General features: G+C 60.1%; 1 protein-coding gene across 2 annotated transcripts in view; it reads left to right on the forward strand.

Moving 5' to 3' along the window:
* The window catches only part of DTX1 (deltex E3 ubiquitin ligase 1), a gene marked incomplete at both ends in the record, with an annotated part of 30459 nt that extends 13910 nt beyond the window's left edge, over positions 1 to 16549 (forward strand). Inside the window, 8 exons of one of the 2 annotated variants that reach the window (XM_084253856.1) lie at positions 1627 to 2308; positions 14058 to 14119; positions 14281 to 14442; positions 14689 to 14750; positions 15120 to 15287; positions 15365 to 15526; positions 15616 to 15705; positions 16325 to 16549. In XM_084253856.1, coding sequence (XP_084109982.1) covers positions 1627 to 2308; positions 14058 to 14119; positions 14281 to 14442; positions 14689 to 14750; positions 15120 to 15287; positions 15365 to 15526; positions 15616 to 15705; positions 16325 to 16549 — 1613 coding nt within the window. The remainder of the gene's footprint in view (positions 1 to 1626; positions 2309 to 14057; positions 14120 to 14280; positions 14443 to 14688; positions 14751 to 15119; positions 15288 to 15364; positions 15527 to 15615; positions 15706 to 16324) is intronic. The other variant, XM_084253857.1, reaches the window with a different exon arrangement.
* Positions 16550 to 17095: the final 546 nt, after the last annotated feature.

Raw genomic sequence — 17095 nt, forward strand, 5'->3', positions numbered from 1 at the left:
ACTTGCTCTGAATAGGCTCCTCTGGCCGGGGAACAGACTGAGGGCAGGGGTGGGAGCAGAGACCAGTCAGGAGTTTCCTGCAACGGGCCCGGCGGGAGAGGTGCCGTGGACCCATGGCTTAGACCAGCAGAACAGTGCAGGGGGGGAGGGGAGAGGTGTGGAGTGTATACCTTACCGAGAGATTGGCATTGGGTCTGAAGGGCTGGACGCGAGCATCTGGAAGGGTGGCACCCCGGGGTGGGAAGGGCTCTGGCAGGGGCAGGTGTGGCTGGGAAGAGGAGGCTTGCTTGGGCAGAGCTGAGTGTGAGACGCCCGTGAGATCTCCGAGGCAGGTGCCTGTGATACCGCTGGAGTCACGAGTCTGGCTCTGGGCGGAGAAGACTCCCCACCCTGGAGGATGGGCAGGGGAGCCCAGCGAGCCCAGCTAAAGAATCCCCGCACCCCGTCCCACGCAGAGCTGGCCAAGCCTCTGAGAAGTCCTGAAACCTTGGCCATGGGTTGTCCTGATTACCCGGAGTTGCCTGGAGCCTTGCTGTTGGGGGGCGGCTAGAACCTGGGGGATCGCGCAGCCACAGGGGCAAGCAGAGCCTCCGTGTCCTTGTTTTCACAACACGGGCATGACCCCCATCTGGCTGGGGTCACCACATGGCTCTGAACTTGATGTTTAATGAGCGCTCAGCGTGGAGCCCCCCACAGGGCAGCCGGCCAGCAGATGTCCGTCAGGAAGGAGCCTCCACCAGGTGAATGAGGAAGCGAATAAGTGGGCGGAGGCGCGGGCCGGTGCGGGGGGGATAAGCAAGAGGCGTGGAAGAGTTTTAAAAAGCCCGATCCCACATGGGTCAGCATCCGTTGCATCTACTCACACTGGAGCAAACATGTGTTGAACACCGACTGTGTGCAGGCGCCGGGGCTGTGGCAGTGAATGAAACAGAGCCCCTGCCTCGCGGCGGTGACAGTCCCGTGGGGGAGCCAGGCAGACAACAAGAGGCGCAGGTGAATTATCAAACACGCCAGCCGGAGGAGGCAGAGCGGGGAAGGAGAGCCGGTCAAGGAGGGCTCGGGGGCGGGAGCACATCTTTAGACAGTGTGGTCGCGAAAGGAGTGACTGGTTGCACGGGTAAAGGAGTCAGTGCCGCAGCAAGAAGAAGTAAAGGCATGAATGAATGAATGAATGAAAAGCCCCAGTGGAGGCTGCAGGCCCTGGTGGGCGAGCTGAGCGGAGACGCTGGCGTGCATGAGGAGGGGTGGCTGAAGGCGTGAGCTGAGGGTTCACTACCCGGGTGAAGTGGTGAATGGCTGCGCCGTGGAACTAGTGCACGATTAAGATCCTCGGTAATGGGCTGATGAAGGAATTAGCGACTGGGCGCCTTCCGGACAGACGGCGGGAGACTGCATGCTGCCCTGTCACGGTCCTCACCCCCCCAGGGCCCTCCTGACCCCTGTGCAGTGGCAGCGCCTGCCTCGCCTGCGCCCGGGCTCCCGGCCACCTCGGTGCGCCCCCCCTTGGCTGACCCTCCGGCCCCTCCCCACCCTCACCCCGGCCTGCGCTGACCCTCGCCTGTCCGGCCCCGGGGCCCCCTCCCGCGTGCACCCCTCGGGGCTGACCCTCTGCCCTTGTGCCCGCAGGCACCATGCGGCCCGTGCGGCGCAACTTCTACGACCCGTCGTCGGCGCCCGGCAAGGGCATCGTGTGGGAGTGGGAGAATGACGGGGGCGCGTGGACGGCCTACGACATGGACATCTGCATCACCATCCAGAACGCCTACGAGAAGCAGCACCCGTGGCTCGACCTCTCGTCGCTGGGCTTCTGCTACCTCATCTACTTCAACAGCATGTCCCAGATGAACCGCCAGACGCGCAGGCGGCGCCGCCTGCGCCGGCGCCTGGACCTCGCCTACCCGCTCACCGTCGGCTCCATCCCCAAGTCGCAGTCGTGGCCCGTGGGCGCCAACTCGGGCCAGCCCTGCTCGTGCCAGCAGTGCCTGCTGGTCAACAGCACGCGCGCCGCCTCCAACGCCATCCTGGCCTCGCAGCGCCGCAAGGCGCCCCCCGCGCCCGCGCAGCCGCTCCTGCCACCACCCGGGGGGCCCCCCGGGGCGCTGGCCGTGCGCCCCAGCGCCACCTTCGCGGGCACCGCGCTCTGGGCGGCGCCGGCCGTGGGCCCCGCCGAGCCTGCGCCGCCCGCCGGGGCGCCCCCGCGGAGCCCGAGCAACCCCAGCGGCGCGCCCACCCCCGGGCAGAACAACCTCAACCGGCCGGGACCCCAGCGCACCACCACCGGGAGCGCACGCGCCGCCATCCCGCCGGGGTAAGAAGGGCCGGGGGCGCAGGGGTGGCTGCCCCGCAGCGGAGAATGAGAATCCTGTCTAGTCTCCAATAAGCCTCACTCTGCGCCATTCACTAAGCACCTTGGCGCGTGCCGGTCTTGGAGAGCCCAATGCGCGCGCGAGGAGACTGGTCAGGGAGGTTGGCCGAGCCCCCGTATCACACAGTCCACAAGTGGTGGGGCCGCTGCCTGTTACCAGGGAGGGGGGTCATGTTGATTTGCTCGACTCTGCCTGCAGCACCTCATTCCTCACCCTAACTAATTCTAGAGTGCCTCTGGCACAGGTGGGGAGGCTGAGGTTGGGAGAGGTTGCCCTGGGGGAGAACAGGGATCAGAACCCCCACCTGTAGGATTCCAGAGGCCAAGCTGGGTTGCCTTTGGGTCTTTAGCGGGTTTTTCAGTCCGCCTCTGCGCGGGCTGGACAGGAGCGCTGGTCCACAGGAATCCCCCCATCTGCCGTGCCCCAGCCGTCACCCCCGCGGCCCTCCCGGGGTGAGCTGGCATAGTGGCAAGAGGGTGGCAGCAGAGAGGTCAGCACGCATGAGCCAGCCCCTGTGTGCACTGGAGCCGCCCTTCTTGGAATTTCTTTGATGAAGGGATTTTCCCAGCAGGACTTCATGGGGGGGGAGGGGGACCTGGTCACACAGATTTTGAAAATCCCTCAAGGAGGATCTAGGCCCCAGGACAGAGCCCCAGGGAGCCTGTCGCTGCCTGCCCTGGAGCCCAGGCTCAACAGAGGACCAGAGAGCAGCCACGAGGGAGAGGGGCAAAGACCGGGACCTTGGGCTAGACCAGAAGGGAAAAATCCAGGTGGGCATGTGCCAGGACCTGGGAGTGATTGTGATGACCTGAGACCAGCCCAGGTTAGAGCTGACACGGCTTTTGAGGGCCCCCTCCGGAAGGACGGGAAGGGCCCCTGAACGAGGCTGTCTGCCTTCTGTTCCTTTGAGAGGCTGAGTCCCCTTCACTGAGCCTCAGTTTTGTCACCTGTCAGACAGGAATAGACACCCATTGCGGTGACGTCGTGAGCCGGAGCACAGCACCTGCATGTCCCAGGGGTCATCAGTAGCAGTTAGGACTATGTCCTCCAGGAGGACGTTGGTGTGGGGGATGGCATTCTGGAATTTTCCATGGAAAGGACTACGGAGGCCGCCACCTGCCTGCCTTCCCCACCCTTCCCCCTTTCCGCAGGCCCTTCCTCTCAGGGGGGCCCAGTGCCAGCATAGACGAGATCCCAGGGGTCCAGGAAGGCTCTGGGGCACGGGGCATGTTCATTGTGGCTCCTTGCAGACAGAACCTGGCTGTGGCTCCCCGGTGAAGAGGGAGGGTAGAGGGCTCAGGAGTGACAGGAAGAGTTGAACATCAAGCTGGAGTGGAGGGCGCGGGGCCAGGAAAGCTCCAGTGACCTCTGCAGTGAGAATTCCAGAACCTTCTGTCTGGGCTGTATTATTGTAACCCGCTAATGAATTATGAAATCAGGAGCTTGTAACCAGAATTTTCTTGGAATGGGGTGGGATGGGATGGGATGGGATGGACTGGAACACATTGTAATAGAATGGAATGAAATGGCTGGAATAGGAAAGAAAATATTGGCGCGTATAAGACATGGGAATGGTCAGAACTGTTCCGCGAACTGTTAGAGCATTTCGATGTGTGTTTAATAGGTTGCCAGATGAAATGAATTTCTTAGTCACTGATAACATTTGTGGGAGCCTTTTTCGGGCAGACGGAATTACTCAGCTTTTATTGCTCAATGTGATTCCCCAAATACATACTGTGGGTGCGTGGTCACAGAGCAGTCGGGCCCAGACTGCTGGGGAGACAGACATTAAGCAAGGTGGAGAGTCAATGAGCATGACCTGGAGCATGGGACGCACCGGGAGGTGCTGGTCAGGGCAGCATGGCCAGGAGGGAGTCGGGTGTCAGGACAGACCCCTCTGGGGGGGAGTCTAAAAAAAAGGTTGTTTCCGGCAGAGAGAACAGCATGTGCAACTTCAGTGAGACTCGAAGGACATGGCACGTTCAGGGAAGGGCTGGGGGTGAGGAAGGCCGGAGTGTGAGGGCCAGTGGAGCGTGGAAGGATGAGGGGATGGGCGCCCAAGTGCCAGGGGTGGAGGTGGGAAGGCCCAGCGGGTCCTGGAGACCACCCAGGGATGGAAGTTCCTGCTGGAACCCTAGGGGCTGAGGCGTTTCCAAGTAGGAGTAGGGAACCAGATTGTGGGCCCCCGGGGTGCCTGGCTTGGTGCAGCTGGCAGTGGGGAGCTATAGAGTGTGTCTGAGCTCAAGCGGGCTGTGGGGAGAAGAAGGACTTCTCCCTGGGGTGTTGAGCATGAAGCACGTCGTCCTCTGACCGGCCCCAACCGCTTCTTCCCAGGCAGGTGCCCCCTCCTGGTTTATAGCGTTTTCCCTGGAAGCCATATCGGCCCCTCTCTGAGTCCAGGCATTGGTTGTGAGTCTCTGAGTCCAGGCATTGGTCTGGAAAGGGGGTTTGGGAGACTGACAAGGACTCTTTCACCCCCTCCCCAGCCACGCAGACTCTGCCCCGTCTCAGCTCTCAGGTCTCCCCACCAAACAGGCCTGTGTGGAAGCCCCCGATACACCCCTCCAAGGAACCCCACCAAAAATATCACAGGCTCAGAGCAGGGTGGGCTCAGGACCCCGGATGCTGCTGCAAGGTTAGGAGGCTGGAGGAAGAAGAGAGGGGGTGGCCAGCCCCACGTCCTCCAGGCTGAAGCTCCCCACCGCTGAGACAGCAGCCAGGCAGCCAGGCCCCCCTGCCTTGGTCCACTGCTCCGGCCCTCTTGGAGTGTTCTGCTCTGGGTGTAGAGCTCGGGCGGCCCTACACTGGTGGCTTAGACAGCAGACGTTTATTCTCTCAGAGTTTCGAGACTGGGAGTCCGAGACCAAGGTCGGCAGGGCTGGTGTCTGCTGAGGCCGCCACCTCCTCCCCCTGAGGCTCGCCAGCTGCCCTGGGTGCCGGTGTCACCGCTTCCTCTTTCCAAGGACACCTGTCACCTTGGGCAGGGCCCACCCTCATGACCTCGCTGTAATGTGGTCGCCTCTGCAGAGATGCTGTCTCCGAGCTGTCTGAGCGCTGGGCTTGACACCTGCCACCTGTGAGTCCCAGGGGACACAGCTCACCCCCTGCAGAGTCTGTTTCTCGCTTTCCATCCCCCTCCCTCTGGGGTCTCTCGGGCTGTCCCTCCTGCCTTCCCCTTTCCCTCTCTCTTCCCCGGCCCCTTCTCTCCACGGGCGCTCTGTCCCTGCAGGGCGCAGCCGGACTCACGGTCCATCCTGCCTCTGCTCCAGTTGGGCCGCCTTGGGTGCCCTGCTTCTCCCTGCCTCAGTCTACCCATCCGCCAAACGGAGCTAAAACCACCCCCACTCCTGCAGGCCTCAGGGCTGATGGGGTCTCAGATGATCAGTCAGGGGGGAGCAGTCTCTGCAGCCCGCTCCCACCTCCCTCCTCCCATCCTCATCTCTGCCCCAACCGGGAAGAGCAGGGAGGCCGAGAGAGGGCCACGGAGCTGCCCAAGGTCACACAGCCTCTGGGCCAGAGTGGCCTCTGGCCGGGGATTTTTTCCACCCGCCCCTGTGACCGAGCGGGGAGCCAGCTGGCAGCCCGGGCCCGGGGACATGCAGGGGTGGGGAGGACCCACCCCGTCTCCCGAGAGGTCAGCGTCCAGGACTTGGGAACACAGCTGTGGGGCAGATGAGCCAGTCTGAGAGTTTCCACCCTGCGTGGTGGGGGCGGGTGGGGTGACTGCAGGCGGGTTCCATTGCTGAGAGCTCGCTCTGCCCTCGGGCTCCGTTCCCAGCTTGTGCAGCGTGGCCTCAATTCTCAGAAGCCCAAGGTGGCAGGGCCTATTGCCCCATTGTTCACTAGAGGAAACTGAGGCCCTGAAGTACGGACACTTGCTCAAGGCCACACAACTGAAGCTGATTCAAAACCCCCAATCCACCCGCACGTTGGGGCGTCCCACCCCGTGCCTGCCATGCTGTTGCACAGCCCCAGAGACCCAGCCCTGTTTCCAAAGGGTGTCGGGAGCCAGGGAGCAGACGGGCCAGCACAGGCTGAGCTCAGGCCCAGTGTAGGGAGCCGCCATCTCCTCTCCCTGTGTGACCCCGGCAGAGCTCATTGGGAGCTCCGGTCCTCAGTTTCTGCATCTCTGAAGTGGAGCTGGCCCCACAGGTCACGATCCAGTATCAGGTCAGATAGTATCATGTCTGCATATTCAAGCACCATCGACCCCCAGCAGCCACCCGGGGGGTGAGTAGGGGGGTGGGCACCTGCCGCCCCTCCTGTCCCAGGCAGCTTTGCCCATTGCAGTCGAGGTGCATCTCTCTGAGTTTCCTATGTCTGGTCCCTGGTGCGCCTGACAGCCCCTTCCTGTTTACTGGCACTAGTTGGTTCCTGCTTTTGCCAACTTCTTGTTTATTTCTTTGGCTTCCATTCTCTCGGGCTGTTAGTGCTCCCTTCTGGGCTCGCGGGCGCTCTTTTTGCACCGAGGGTGTTAACCTTCATGGGCCATGTTTCCCCAGCTTGCTGCGCCCTTCACCTCAGAGCCCGCGTTCGTCTGTTTCTTTCATCCATGAATCCATAGATATTAAAAAACTGCTGTGTGCCAAGGACTGTGTGGGGACCTGGGCAGAGAGCAATGAACAAAACAGGTCACCCCTGGTCCCAGACCCCAGACCCCCAGCCCAGCTCCCCCCTGGAGCGCCCATTCTAGCCAGAGACCCACAGTAAAGGAAGAAATCCATTCTAGAATGTGAATGTGAGTCGTCATGGCTGTGGATGAAACCTAAAGCAGGAAGGGGTTTTAGGGCGTGAGGGGAAGGCTGTCGTTTTAAATAAAGAGGTCAGAAAGGCCGCTGAGAATAGGACATGTGAGCCAAGATGGAAGGAGCTGGAGAAGTAAGCCGCACGGGGAGCTGGGGAGCAGCTTTCCAGGCAGAGGGAACAGCTTGTGCTAAGGCCCTGCGGCAGGAGTGGGGCTGGGGTGTTAGAGGAGGCAGGTGTGGCTGGGGGTGTAGGGGTGAGTGCAGGGAGAGGAGGCCAGGAATGAAACGGGGCCAGTCCTCCAGGGCCCGGGGCTGTGCGGAGGACTCTGGCTTCACGCTGAGTGAGCTGGGAACCCATGGGACTGTGGGCTGGAGAGAGGCTGGTGTGACTCTGTTTTAACAGGTTTGCCCTGGAATTTAGAACTGGCTGCAGGTGGGACTGAGGCCGCGGACGGGGCGGGGCGGGTGGGGGGGGGGCTCAGCTTTGATGTGGTGACTGTGTTAGGGTGTTTTCCTTCGTTGTTTTAATTTCTAGCAGTGATTTTACATTTTTACTATAAAGAATCCACATTTTGTTTCTCCAGTTCTTGAACAGGCATCACATTTAAAGGCTCCAAGAATAATAGTGTGCTGAGTCTCCCCCTCGCCGTGTCCCGGCCCTGGCCGCTGGCCTGCCACCCCTTTCCTGGCCTGGCCTGTGTGCGTTGCCCCACACCACCCTCCTCGCTGCAAGGTCAAACCAAACACCCCACCCCCACCCCTCAGAGCCCAAGCACTTCCTGCCCTGCTCCCTGGGAGGCCGCGCCGCACACTCCTGCCTGCACGTGGCTGCCCAGGCGTGGGAACGCAGCCCAGCCCTCGCCTGACAGACTGGGCTGGGGGACTGGGGTGTCAGGGGGGTGGAGGAGAGTGATGCTGGACCCCAAATGGCAAGCCCCCCTCAAAATGTCTCTCTAGGGGATTGTGTACCCTTTGATCCCGTGGAGTGGGTGAGGCAGGGGCGAGAGGTTCCATCTGACAAAGGAAGAAAACTGAGGCCCAGAGAACCCAGTGGCTTGCCCAGACGGATGGGGGTGCTGGAGCCAGGAGAGGGGAAGTGAGAGGGCCCCCCTGGGCAGTGCCCGTGAGGGGCTGTGGGTTCTGCCGAGGCCCGGGGGCACCGGTCTCCTGGAGCAGGTTGCAGTGTCCTCCGCCTTTGGGGTTCCACTGAGGGGACAGGGATGGGAGTTGGTTGGCCCCGGACTGGTTCCTCAGGCTGTGTGGGCCTGGGGCTCAGATCCAGGTGGATGGGCACTGAAAGTCGGGGAGGGGAACTTGCCCAGGGAGCACTCCCCCCCCCATTCCACCTCCTCCCCCTGTGACTGGGCACCCTCACTTTGCCCCCTCGCCCACTTGGACTCACTCAAATGAGTGAGGCTTGAGGTCTCCCAAGGGGCTGCTGGGTAGCTGCCAGGTGTCCTGAGGGGACCTGAGGCTAGTGGGGGACTTGGAATACCTTGTGAGAGCAGGTGACCTGCCTGGGGCTATTGGGGGGATGATTAGGGCCCCCCAAGGGGAAACTCAGCAGCCCTAAGGGGAGGGTCAGTGTGGCTTCCTGCTCCTCTGGGGTCCTGAGTCCCCTTGATGCCAGCACAGAAAGGACTCCCAGAGCCAGCAAACCAGCCCCTGGCACAAGCTGCCCAGGGCTGAGGCCGCCTCAGAGCAGAGAGGCCTTGAAGGCTGGTTCCACTTCAGGTGGCTCCACAGATCCGCCTGGTGGGGCCTGCCCAGCCTCTGACTCAGAAACTCCAGGACCCGGTGCCAGCTGCCCTCTCGGCTCCTGAGCACCTTGAATGAAGTCACTTCCCCTCTGTGGGGCCTCAGTCCCGCCATCTGCAAAAGAAGTGACAAATAAATTTCATCTCATGGGCCATCTCTGCTTGGATGATAGGAACTTCCTGCAGCACTGTGTTGAGGAGGATTCTGAAGTTGCATCTTGGCTTAGTCGGAGGGAGCACTGGGATTGATTGAACATGCCTGCCCTGGGCGCTGGGCCGTAGGACAACATGCATGCCAGGTATTCGCCATCCCGCTCCATCCTCAGATGGAGCTCATTTGGCGTCAGAAACGCCGTTCTGAAGACACCAGGCCCCCTCTGAGGAGACACAGGGCGGGTAAACCAGCTTCTTATTTGGTTCAGCTTCATCCAGACTGAGAACCCATGTGCACCATCTCACTCTCAAACCTAAGGTCAGGAGGCTGGGTCAGACTTATTTCCAGAAGTTCACAATCTGGTGGAAAAGATAGGAGTGCAACCACGCAACTAGAAAGCAAAACAGAAAATGTCTGTGTTCTCATAAAAAAAAAAAAAAAACAAAGATAAACAGTCCCTTGGAAGTGAAAAGGACTGGATATGAATTCACTTGAGATAAATCAGAAAAGACTGGATGGAGAAATGACCTTTGAATCTCGCTTCAAAGGGCGGAATAGACGGTATGGGCTGGCAGGGGGAAGAGTGTGGCAAAGGTACCCAGGACAGGAAAGGGCAGGGAACAGTGTGAGGAACAACAAATAGGAAAATCTCCCCTACGTTACCTCCACCTGCCTGTGAACACGGCCTTCCAGCCAGAGCGGGTACAGGGTGTCATGGTTTGCCCCTCTTTGTCAGGAAGGAGAGCTCAAGACTCCATCCCTCTTCCTCAGACTAAAGCTGGGGAGTTTTTTCTGTCAGAGCCTCCTGCCTCAGCCTCCAAACCACAGTGGGGGAACACGGTTTAGTGTGGAATAAAATGGCCAAGAGCACAAACTCTGGAATCCAACTATCTGGTCATATATCCTGGCTCCATTATTCCTTGGCAAGTGACTTCACCTCTCTGTGCCTCAGTTTCCCTCCCCAAAGATGGGCCATTAGGGACTTGCTGGGGGTCCCCTGGCATACCGCAAGCAGCAGGAGTGACTGACCACTGAGAGAGCATGTCTCGGCTCTCTGTGGTACATGTCACAGGACAGCTTCCAGGAAACGTGGGGACCCCAAAACCCTGCTGTGCAACTGCTGCCTCCAGTTGGATGGAGAACATTTCTGGGGCATCTCTTTGAGGACATTTGCTGGGGCCATTCTCACAGGATGCCCAGTTAGTATGCTCACTTGGGAATGGATACCGGCACCGTGGGAGGCCAGGGGCCCTGTCTTCCTGCCTGCATTCCCACACCCGTGTCTGTTTGGCGTCTACTGTGTGTATACTGGTGTTGATGTTGGTGGTCAAGGAAGGTCTCTATGGAGAGGTGACATTGCAGTAGGGATCTAAATGGGCCATTCTGCATTTGCGGGGGAAAGACTTTGGGGCAGAGGGCACAGCAGGTGCAAAGGTCTAGAAAGGAGGCCATACTCAGCATGTAAGAGCAACAGCAGATGTGTCCGGTTTAGAGAGATGGAGGGGGAAGGAGATGAGGTCACAGGGGCAGGAAGGACCAGATTGCACAGGACCTAGTCATGCCAAAGACTTAATGCTATCAGGTCATAATGTGTGCTTTGACCAAAAAAAAATAATAGGGGCAAAGGCAGAGCCTTCGCTAGAGCAAAGGTAGGGAAGGTCTCTCTGATAAGGTAAATAACCTTTGAGCAGAGGCCTGTGCTAAGTGAGGGTGTAGAACATAAGGATATTTGGGAAAGGCATTAGCAGGTGCAAAGGCCCTGGGGTAGGAATGTGCCTGGCATGTTTGAGGAACATCAGGGGCAGAATGGTGGGGGGGTGAGCACAGGGGAAAGGAAGTTCAAGGGCTGGAGCCTCTATCCCACAGGGTAAGGAGGTGGGGTTCTACTCTGAGTGAGGTGGAAGTCATGGGTCTGAGGGCAGAGGGGAAGGTGGTCTGAGGTGGGGGTGCGAAAGGCAGCAGAAAGAACAGCATTGCAGTGGGCCCATCCTTGCACTGAGGTTGCAAGGCCTGGCTTCTGGTCCGAGAGGGCTTCAAGGATTCCTTAGACATGCTGCCAGGCTGGGCCCTGAGAAGGCTGAGCAGAGGGTAAAGGCCGGCCCCCCTTCCGGGAGGTCTGCGGGCAGCAGCCGCTTGTCCAGGGCAGGAGGATGTTCTCACTGATTCGGAGGAAACAGCATGAGCCACATCAAAAGGGGGCCTGGGTGGCTCCCACGCTCAGGCATCGTGAGAACCCTGCTACCCCAGGTTCTCGCAGGGGGCCTGCAGGTTGAAAGAAGCTGTCCCCCAGCTCCCGGATAAATAGAAAACAAGCCCAGTCACACCCCCTGCAACCCGCCCCCCCCCCAGGTGTGAGTCTGACTTTTGTAATACAAGACTCTGTGGCTTCTAAAGGGTGCCAGAAATTAAAAAGAACAGAGATCTAAAATCTTCCTTTTCTGAGGTTCCCCCAGAGTCATGAGCTGGAGCAGACTTTGGACACCATATATACCCGGGGTAGCATCTGTCCTTACTGATAGGTAGAGGGAACCTGGAGAGAGCTATGCTGAGGATCCTGCTCGGCTTGAGGGTGCTGTGATGGATTAGTGATGTCTGAACAGGTAGGCGACAAAAAGTGGTGGTATGCACACTGAATATTCTTCTTTCCACCCATTTTACAAGGAGCCCTGGAGAGAAGGAGGAACATTTTCTTCTCGTGAGAGAGAAGGGAAGGAAAGGGATAGGGGAGACCTAAGTATGTGAAGACCTTCCCAGTGTGTCTGCACCAGAGGTGGTGGGAGGAGGAGAAGCTTGAGCTACAGACCTCTAGCTTTCCAATAAAATTGTGGGGAAGGTGATATTTGTGTGGTGATGCCACCCAGAAAGTTCCTGGAGGCTTATGACTGACCCCAAGAAGGCTCAGCTCCCATCTCTTGGGTCCCAGCAGACTGCTAGGAAAAACTCAAGACATCTGCACCAGTATCCCTGCACCAACTGTGGGTTTTGATCCTTGAATTCCTTTAACCTTCACAAGACTCTATCCCTGTTAGAGATGGGGAAACTGAGGTACAACACCCTTCCCCCCACACCTCACCTGATTGGTCTGGGGGACCCCATGGTACCTCCCTCTTGTGGCATTTCCCTAGGAGCAGTGTTCAGTGACTCCAAGTCACCAAGAGTTTAAGGAACCCCAGTATCTGCTCCAGACACCTTGTTCCCAGGGCCTCAAAGTGGTTTGGGGCGGTGTCCTGGGTGGCCTGGTGTGAGTCAGCATGTCTGCCTGTGTCCCTGCCTGAGGGTTGCAGGGTGCAGAGTGCTGGGTGCCTGTGAGGGCCGGGGTGCATTTCCGAGTTTGCATGCTGCCCCGCCACGGCACTATGTCTGGGAGGGGCAGCTGTGGCCAGGCCACCACTCTGCATGAACTGGTGCCTCTTGACCACATGAGTGTCCTTACACAGCGTGTGCGTGCATGTGTGTGTGTTCCCTGGAGTGTGTGCACGTTTGTGTTTTGCACAAACGCAGCATGCTCCCCGAGCGTCATGTGTCTCCACCTGTATCAGTGTAAGGACTTCCTGGTGGTATTGTGGGTACATGTGCTGCTGCATGTTCCCAGGCGAGGGTGTCTGTGTGTCTGTGCAGTGAGTGTGTTGGGGGAGGGGTGTGTCTACTCATGCATGCTCTCCGTGCCTGTTCGTGTGTATCTGTGTACTTGTGTGTGTGCATATCCACACAGCACATATTCTGGGAGTGGGGTAGTTCTGCACCCAGAGCAGCAGCACCCAAGCCTGTCAAGTGTACCATTTGCTTGACGGCACCTCTCAGCCAGCTCCCTGGGCCAGGTGTGACTGCCAGGTCAGGTGACCAGCTGCCCTGGCCCATCTCCGAACTTAGCAGCCAGCACGGAGGCTGTTGCAGCTCCTCTCCTGCGGTCATTGTCCCAGCCCTTCCTGCACCCCCTCCTGGTACGCCCCAGGTGCCTCAGTTTCCCCAGGCACCAGCATAAGCACGCCCTGAAGCTCACAAGCTCAGGCGAGGTAGGGGGGTTGCAGGGAGCCAGACAGACCACAGCCTCTCCAGCGCTCCCACCAGCCCCGGGCGAGGGGCGCCATCCCCGTTTTGCAGACGAGGAACGGATGGGGACAGGCTGGCAGGCTCACCGGAGCTTCGCATGCAGCAGTTGCCTGGTTCCCTCTCCACGAGGGAGAGACGTCCACCCCGACCCCATGAGCTGGGGGGAGAATACTCAGCCAGGACGATGGATAGTGCTGACAGTGGATAGGTTCTTTACTGAGTACCAGGACCTGCACTGCGCCCTGGACGTGCAGAAGCTCACTGACTCCTCACAGCACACAAGGGAGGTGCCGCGTGACCCCCATTTTACAGATGGGGAGCAGGCTGTGATGATGAGCCCACTGCTGATGCTTGAGCTGGGATGAGAAAGCAGCTCCACTGAGCCCAAAGGCCAGAGCTCTTTGGGGGCTGAAGCGGGGGAAGGGAAACCAGGGCAGATTTTCCTGGGTCTTTGGCTTTGGAAAGCCGGGATGTAACACCACGAGCCCGTTTCCTCCTGCCGAGCTGGTCAGAGGCTGTACGTGCTGGTTTATGTCCTGAACTTCCAAGCGGGAGAGTGTTTATAACATTTGATTCCTGGCTGCTTCTTCCCCGGGGTCCCTTCTGGGGGTGCGTCCTCTTCACCCGGGTGCAGGGCGTAAACTCTGAGAATGGCTGAGCGGCTAAGGTTTGGGTTCAGGCACAGTGGCCCCTGAAAGGGAGCAGCTGGGTGGGTGTGCTCGCTGGGGGGTGGGGAGGGTCACGACTCAGTCTAGGGGTCCATTCGTCTTAACCAGGATGGGGTCCAGTCATACCCCTCAATCGAAGGATGTCACAGGAGGACAGCTCCCTGTGATGACGGAGACGAGGGGTCATTCTAGATGACAGAGATGGACACAAGGTCCGAGTATGGCCAGGAACCAGAGCCAGAAGGCCAACCAGCATCCCCCAATCTTCTGGTTGGGGGACTGGCGTCCAGCTGCAGCCTCTTCTCTTCTCCCCTCAGGGTCCCCGCACTTCCGGTGAAGAACTTGAGTGGGACGGGGCCGGTGCATCCCGCCCTGGCAGGTGAGGTCCAGTTCGGGACAGGGAGAAGGGCGGCTGCCGCAGGCCGGCTACTGGGCTTCAGCCGCAGTGGGGCTGAGTGGGAGGACCAGGAGCACCTGAGGGTCCCTGGATTCCAGGTGCCAGGTGGGCACCCCGACCCCTGACTGCCGCCTCGCCCGCAGGGATGACTGGGATCCTGCTGTGCGCGGCGGGTCTACCCGTGTGCCTCACGCGGGCCCCCAAGCCCATCCTGCACCCGCCGCCCGTCAGCAAGAGTGACGTCAAACCCGTGCCAGGCGTGCCCGGGGTGTGCCGCAAGACCAAGAAGAAGCACCTCAAGAAGAGTAGGCCCTCAGCACCCCGCCCCGCCCCTAACCCCCTGACCTCTGACCCCAGCGCCTCAGACCCCTCAGCTCATTTCTACTTTAGGACTTAGGACCCCACCTTCTCCTGCTCTCAGCTCCCCAGCACCCTTGACCCCACGGCCCCCAACCCTCTGACCCCTCCCTCTGACCCCTGACCCCCTCCTACATCGCATCCCCAGGGGTATCTCTGAGTGCCCTCAAGCCCGCCCCGCGTTGTCCTTGCAGGTAAGAACCCCGAGGATGTGGTTCGAAGGTACATGCAGAAGGTGAAGAACCCCCCGGATGAGGTGAGCGGAGGGCGGGTGCAGACGGCCCCTCCGCGCCCGCGCCCCTCCCGGCCTGCTCCGGCTCTTTTTCCCTTTGTGACTTGGCCTTTCCGCGTCCTTTTTGATGCTCAGAAAGGCTGCCTTGAGTGGAGCCGGGCGCATCCATCTTTTGATGATGGGCGGCGTTTGGACCTTATTTCACCCATGCTTTGCACCCGCTGGGTTTAAGTTTGGCTTTTGATGGTGAAGCCTTTAATCCCTCTGGAGCGGGTGTGAGGGAGCAGCTCTTCGCTGCCTTGCACCTGGATTCCGAATATGGGGTGGTCTGCTCCCCTAGGGGGCCTGGCGACCCCTCGTCCCAGGCCCTCAGTCTCCCCTGTGTGCCCCCAGGACTGCACCATCTGCATGGAGCGGCTGGTCACCGCCTCGGGCTACGAGGGTGTGCTTCGGCACAAGGGCGTGCGGCCTGAGCTCGTGGGGCGCCTGGGCCGCTGCGGCCACATGTACCACCTGCTGTGCCTCGTGGCCATGTACTCCAATGGCAACAAGGTGGGTCAGGTGGGGGGGGAGCAGGCAGGAGCACTGGGCAGGGCGGGGACCCCTGGGGACCTCACTGTAGGCCACCCCTGCCCCAGGACGGCAGCCTGCAATGCCCCACGTGCAAGGCCATCTACGGGGAGAAGACGGGCACTCAGCCCCCTGGGAAGATGGAGTTCCACCTCATCCCCCACTCGCTGCCCGGCTTCGCCGACACCCAGACCATCCGCATCGTCTACGACATCCCCACAGGCATCCAGGTGGGCCTCCGACCCCAGAACTCCTCTGAAACCTCCAGAGCCTCCTCCCACCCGTTTGTGACTCACGCTCCTGCTGCCCCTCCTCCTAGGGCCCAGAGCACCCCAATCCAGGCAAGAAGTTCACCGCAAGAGGCTTCCCACGCCACTGCTATCTACCCAACAACGAGAAGGGCCGGAAGGTGGGTGCCTGACCCTGTGGGCACTTGGGGTGCGGGAGCCCCAGCCACTGTAGCCTAGCCTTGTGGTCCCCCGGGCCCCCAATCCCCGCTCTCCCCTCCCTCCCAACACCCTAACCCTGCCCGCGGGGCTGAGGTCAAGATCTTGATCCCATTGTGTGAAGAAACAAAGCCTCAGAGAGGGCAGGTAACTTGTGCCGGGTCACACACGAGTGTGTGGGGCATGGACTGAATCCAAGCAGCCCGGCCGCTCACCACCACGCTGGATTTTGTTTGGCTTTTTGTTTTTTCAAGAAAAGTCAGACATCCAGATTCTCATGTGAAATTTCAAATTTTTGAATATTGCCAAGGAAGTTGCAAAGTGGCTATTCAGAGCAGGTTGCCTTCCAAATGCAACACTATCGAGGGCCACGAGTTTGAGAACCCTTTTTACACCCCAAAAGAAACAGGCAGCTAACTTGGAAAGGTCTGGGGGAACCCCCAGGGCGTCAGTATAGGGAAGAAAATGACAGAGCCTCAGGAAAGCCTGCCCCACTTAGCAGGTACCTTAGACCCACTTGGCCGGAAGTGAGTGGAGGGCTCAGGTGTGGGCGGGGCTGCCAGTGACCCCGCCCCCCCACAGGTGCTGAGGCTGCTCATCACGGCCTGGGAGCGGAGACTCATCTTCACCATAGGCACGTCCAACACCACGGGCGAGTCGGACACCGTGGTGTGGAACGAGATCCACCACAAGACCGAGTTTGGCTCCAACCTCACGGGCCACGGCTACCCGGACGCTAGCTACCTGGACAACGTGCTGGCGGAGCTCACAGCCCAGGGCGTGTCCGAGGCCTCCGCCAAGGCCTGAGAGGCCCCAGGCCGCCCGCCTTCCCTCCTGCTTTGCCCCTGGTCCGGCACACGCGTCCCTCTGCCAGGCGTGCCCTGGTGGCCCAGGTTCAGGCCTGAGGAGGATCCTGCAGAAAGAGCCAGAAGCAATCCGGGATTCGGCTGGTGGCAGCTGGGCGACGGCGGGACAGCAGGAGAGCAGCACGGCCGGCTCCGACCATCGCTCCCTGACAGGGCTGCAGAGGGCACCGGAAACCACAGCAACCTCCCTACAAAAGACAGAGCCCCACCCCTCACACAAACACACGTGTCCTGTTGAACACATGCACGCACACCCACGTGCCTCTACTTACCCCCAACTGGGGGGAAGAGACAGAAGGACCCTGCGAGCTCCGTGTGGATCCCCATCCGTGTCTCTCTCCCCTCTGCACAGGCTTGTCTGCAGCAGGAGGATTCGGGTCAAGCACTTAGGAGGCTGCCGGGGCTGCGGGGTGAAGGGGGCACTTGGGAAGCTCAGTCTGCTCCCATCTCTGCCACCCTTCTCTGCACCCACTGCTGGGTCGCTGTG

This window comes from Talpa europaea (genome assembly GCF_964194135.1).
Source record: "Talpa europaea genome assembly, chromosome: 14".
Taxonomy (NCBI): Eukaryota; Metazoa; Chordata; class Mammalia; order Eulipotyphla; family Talpidae; genus Talpa; species Talpa europaea.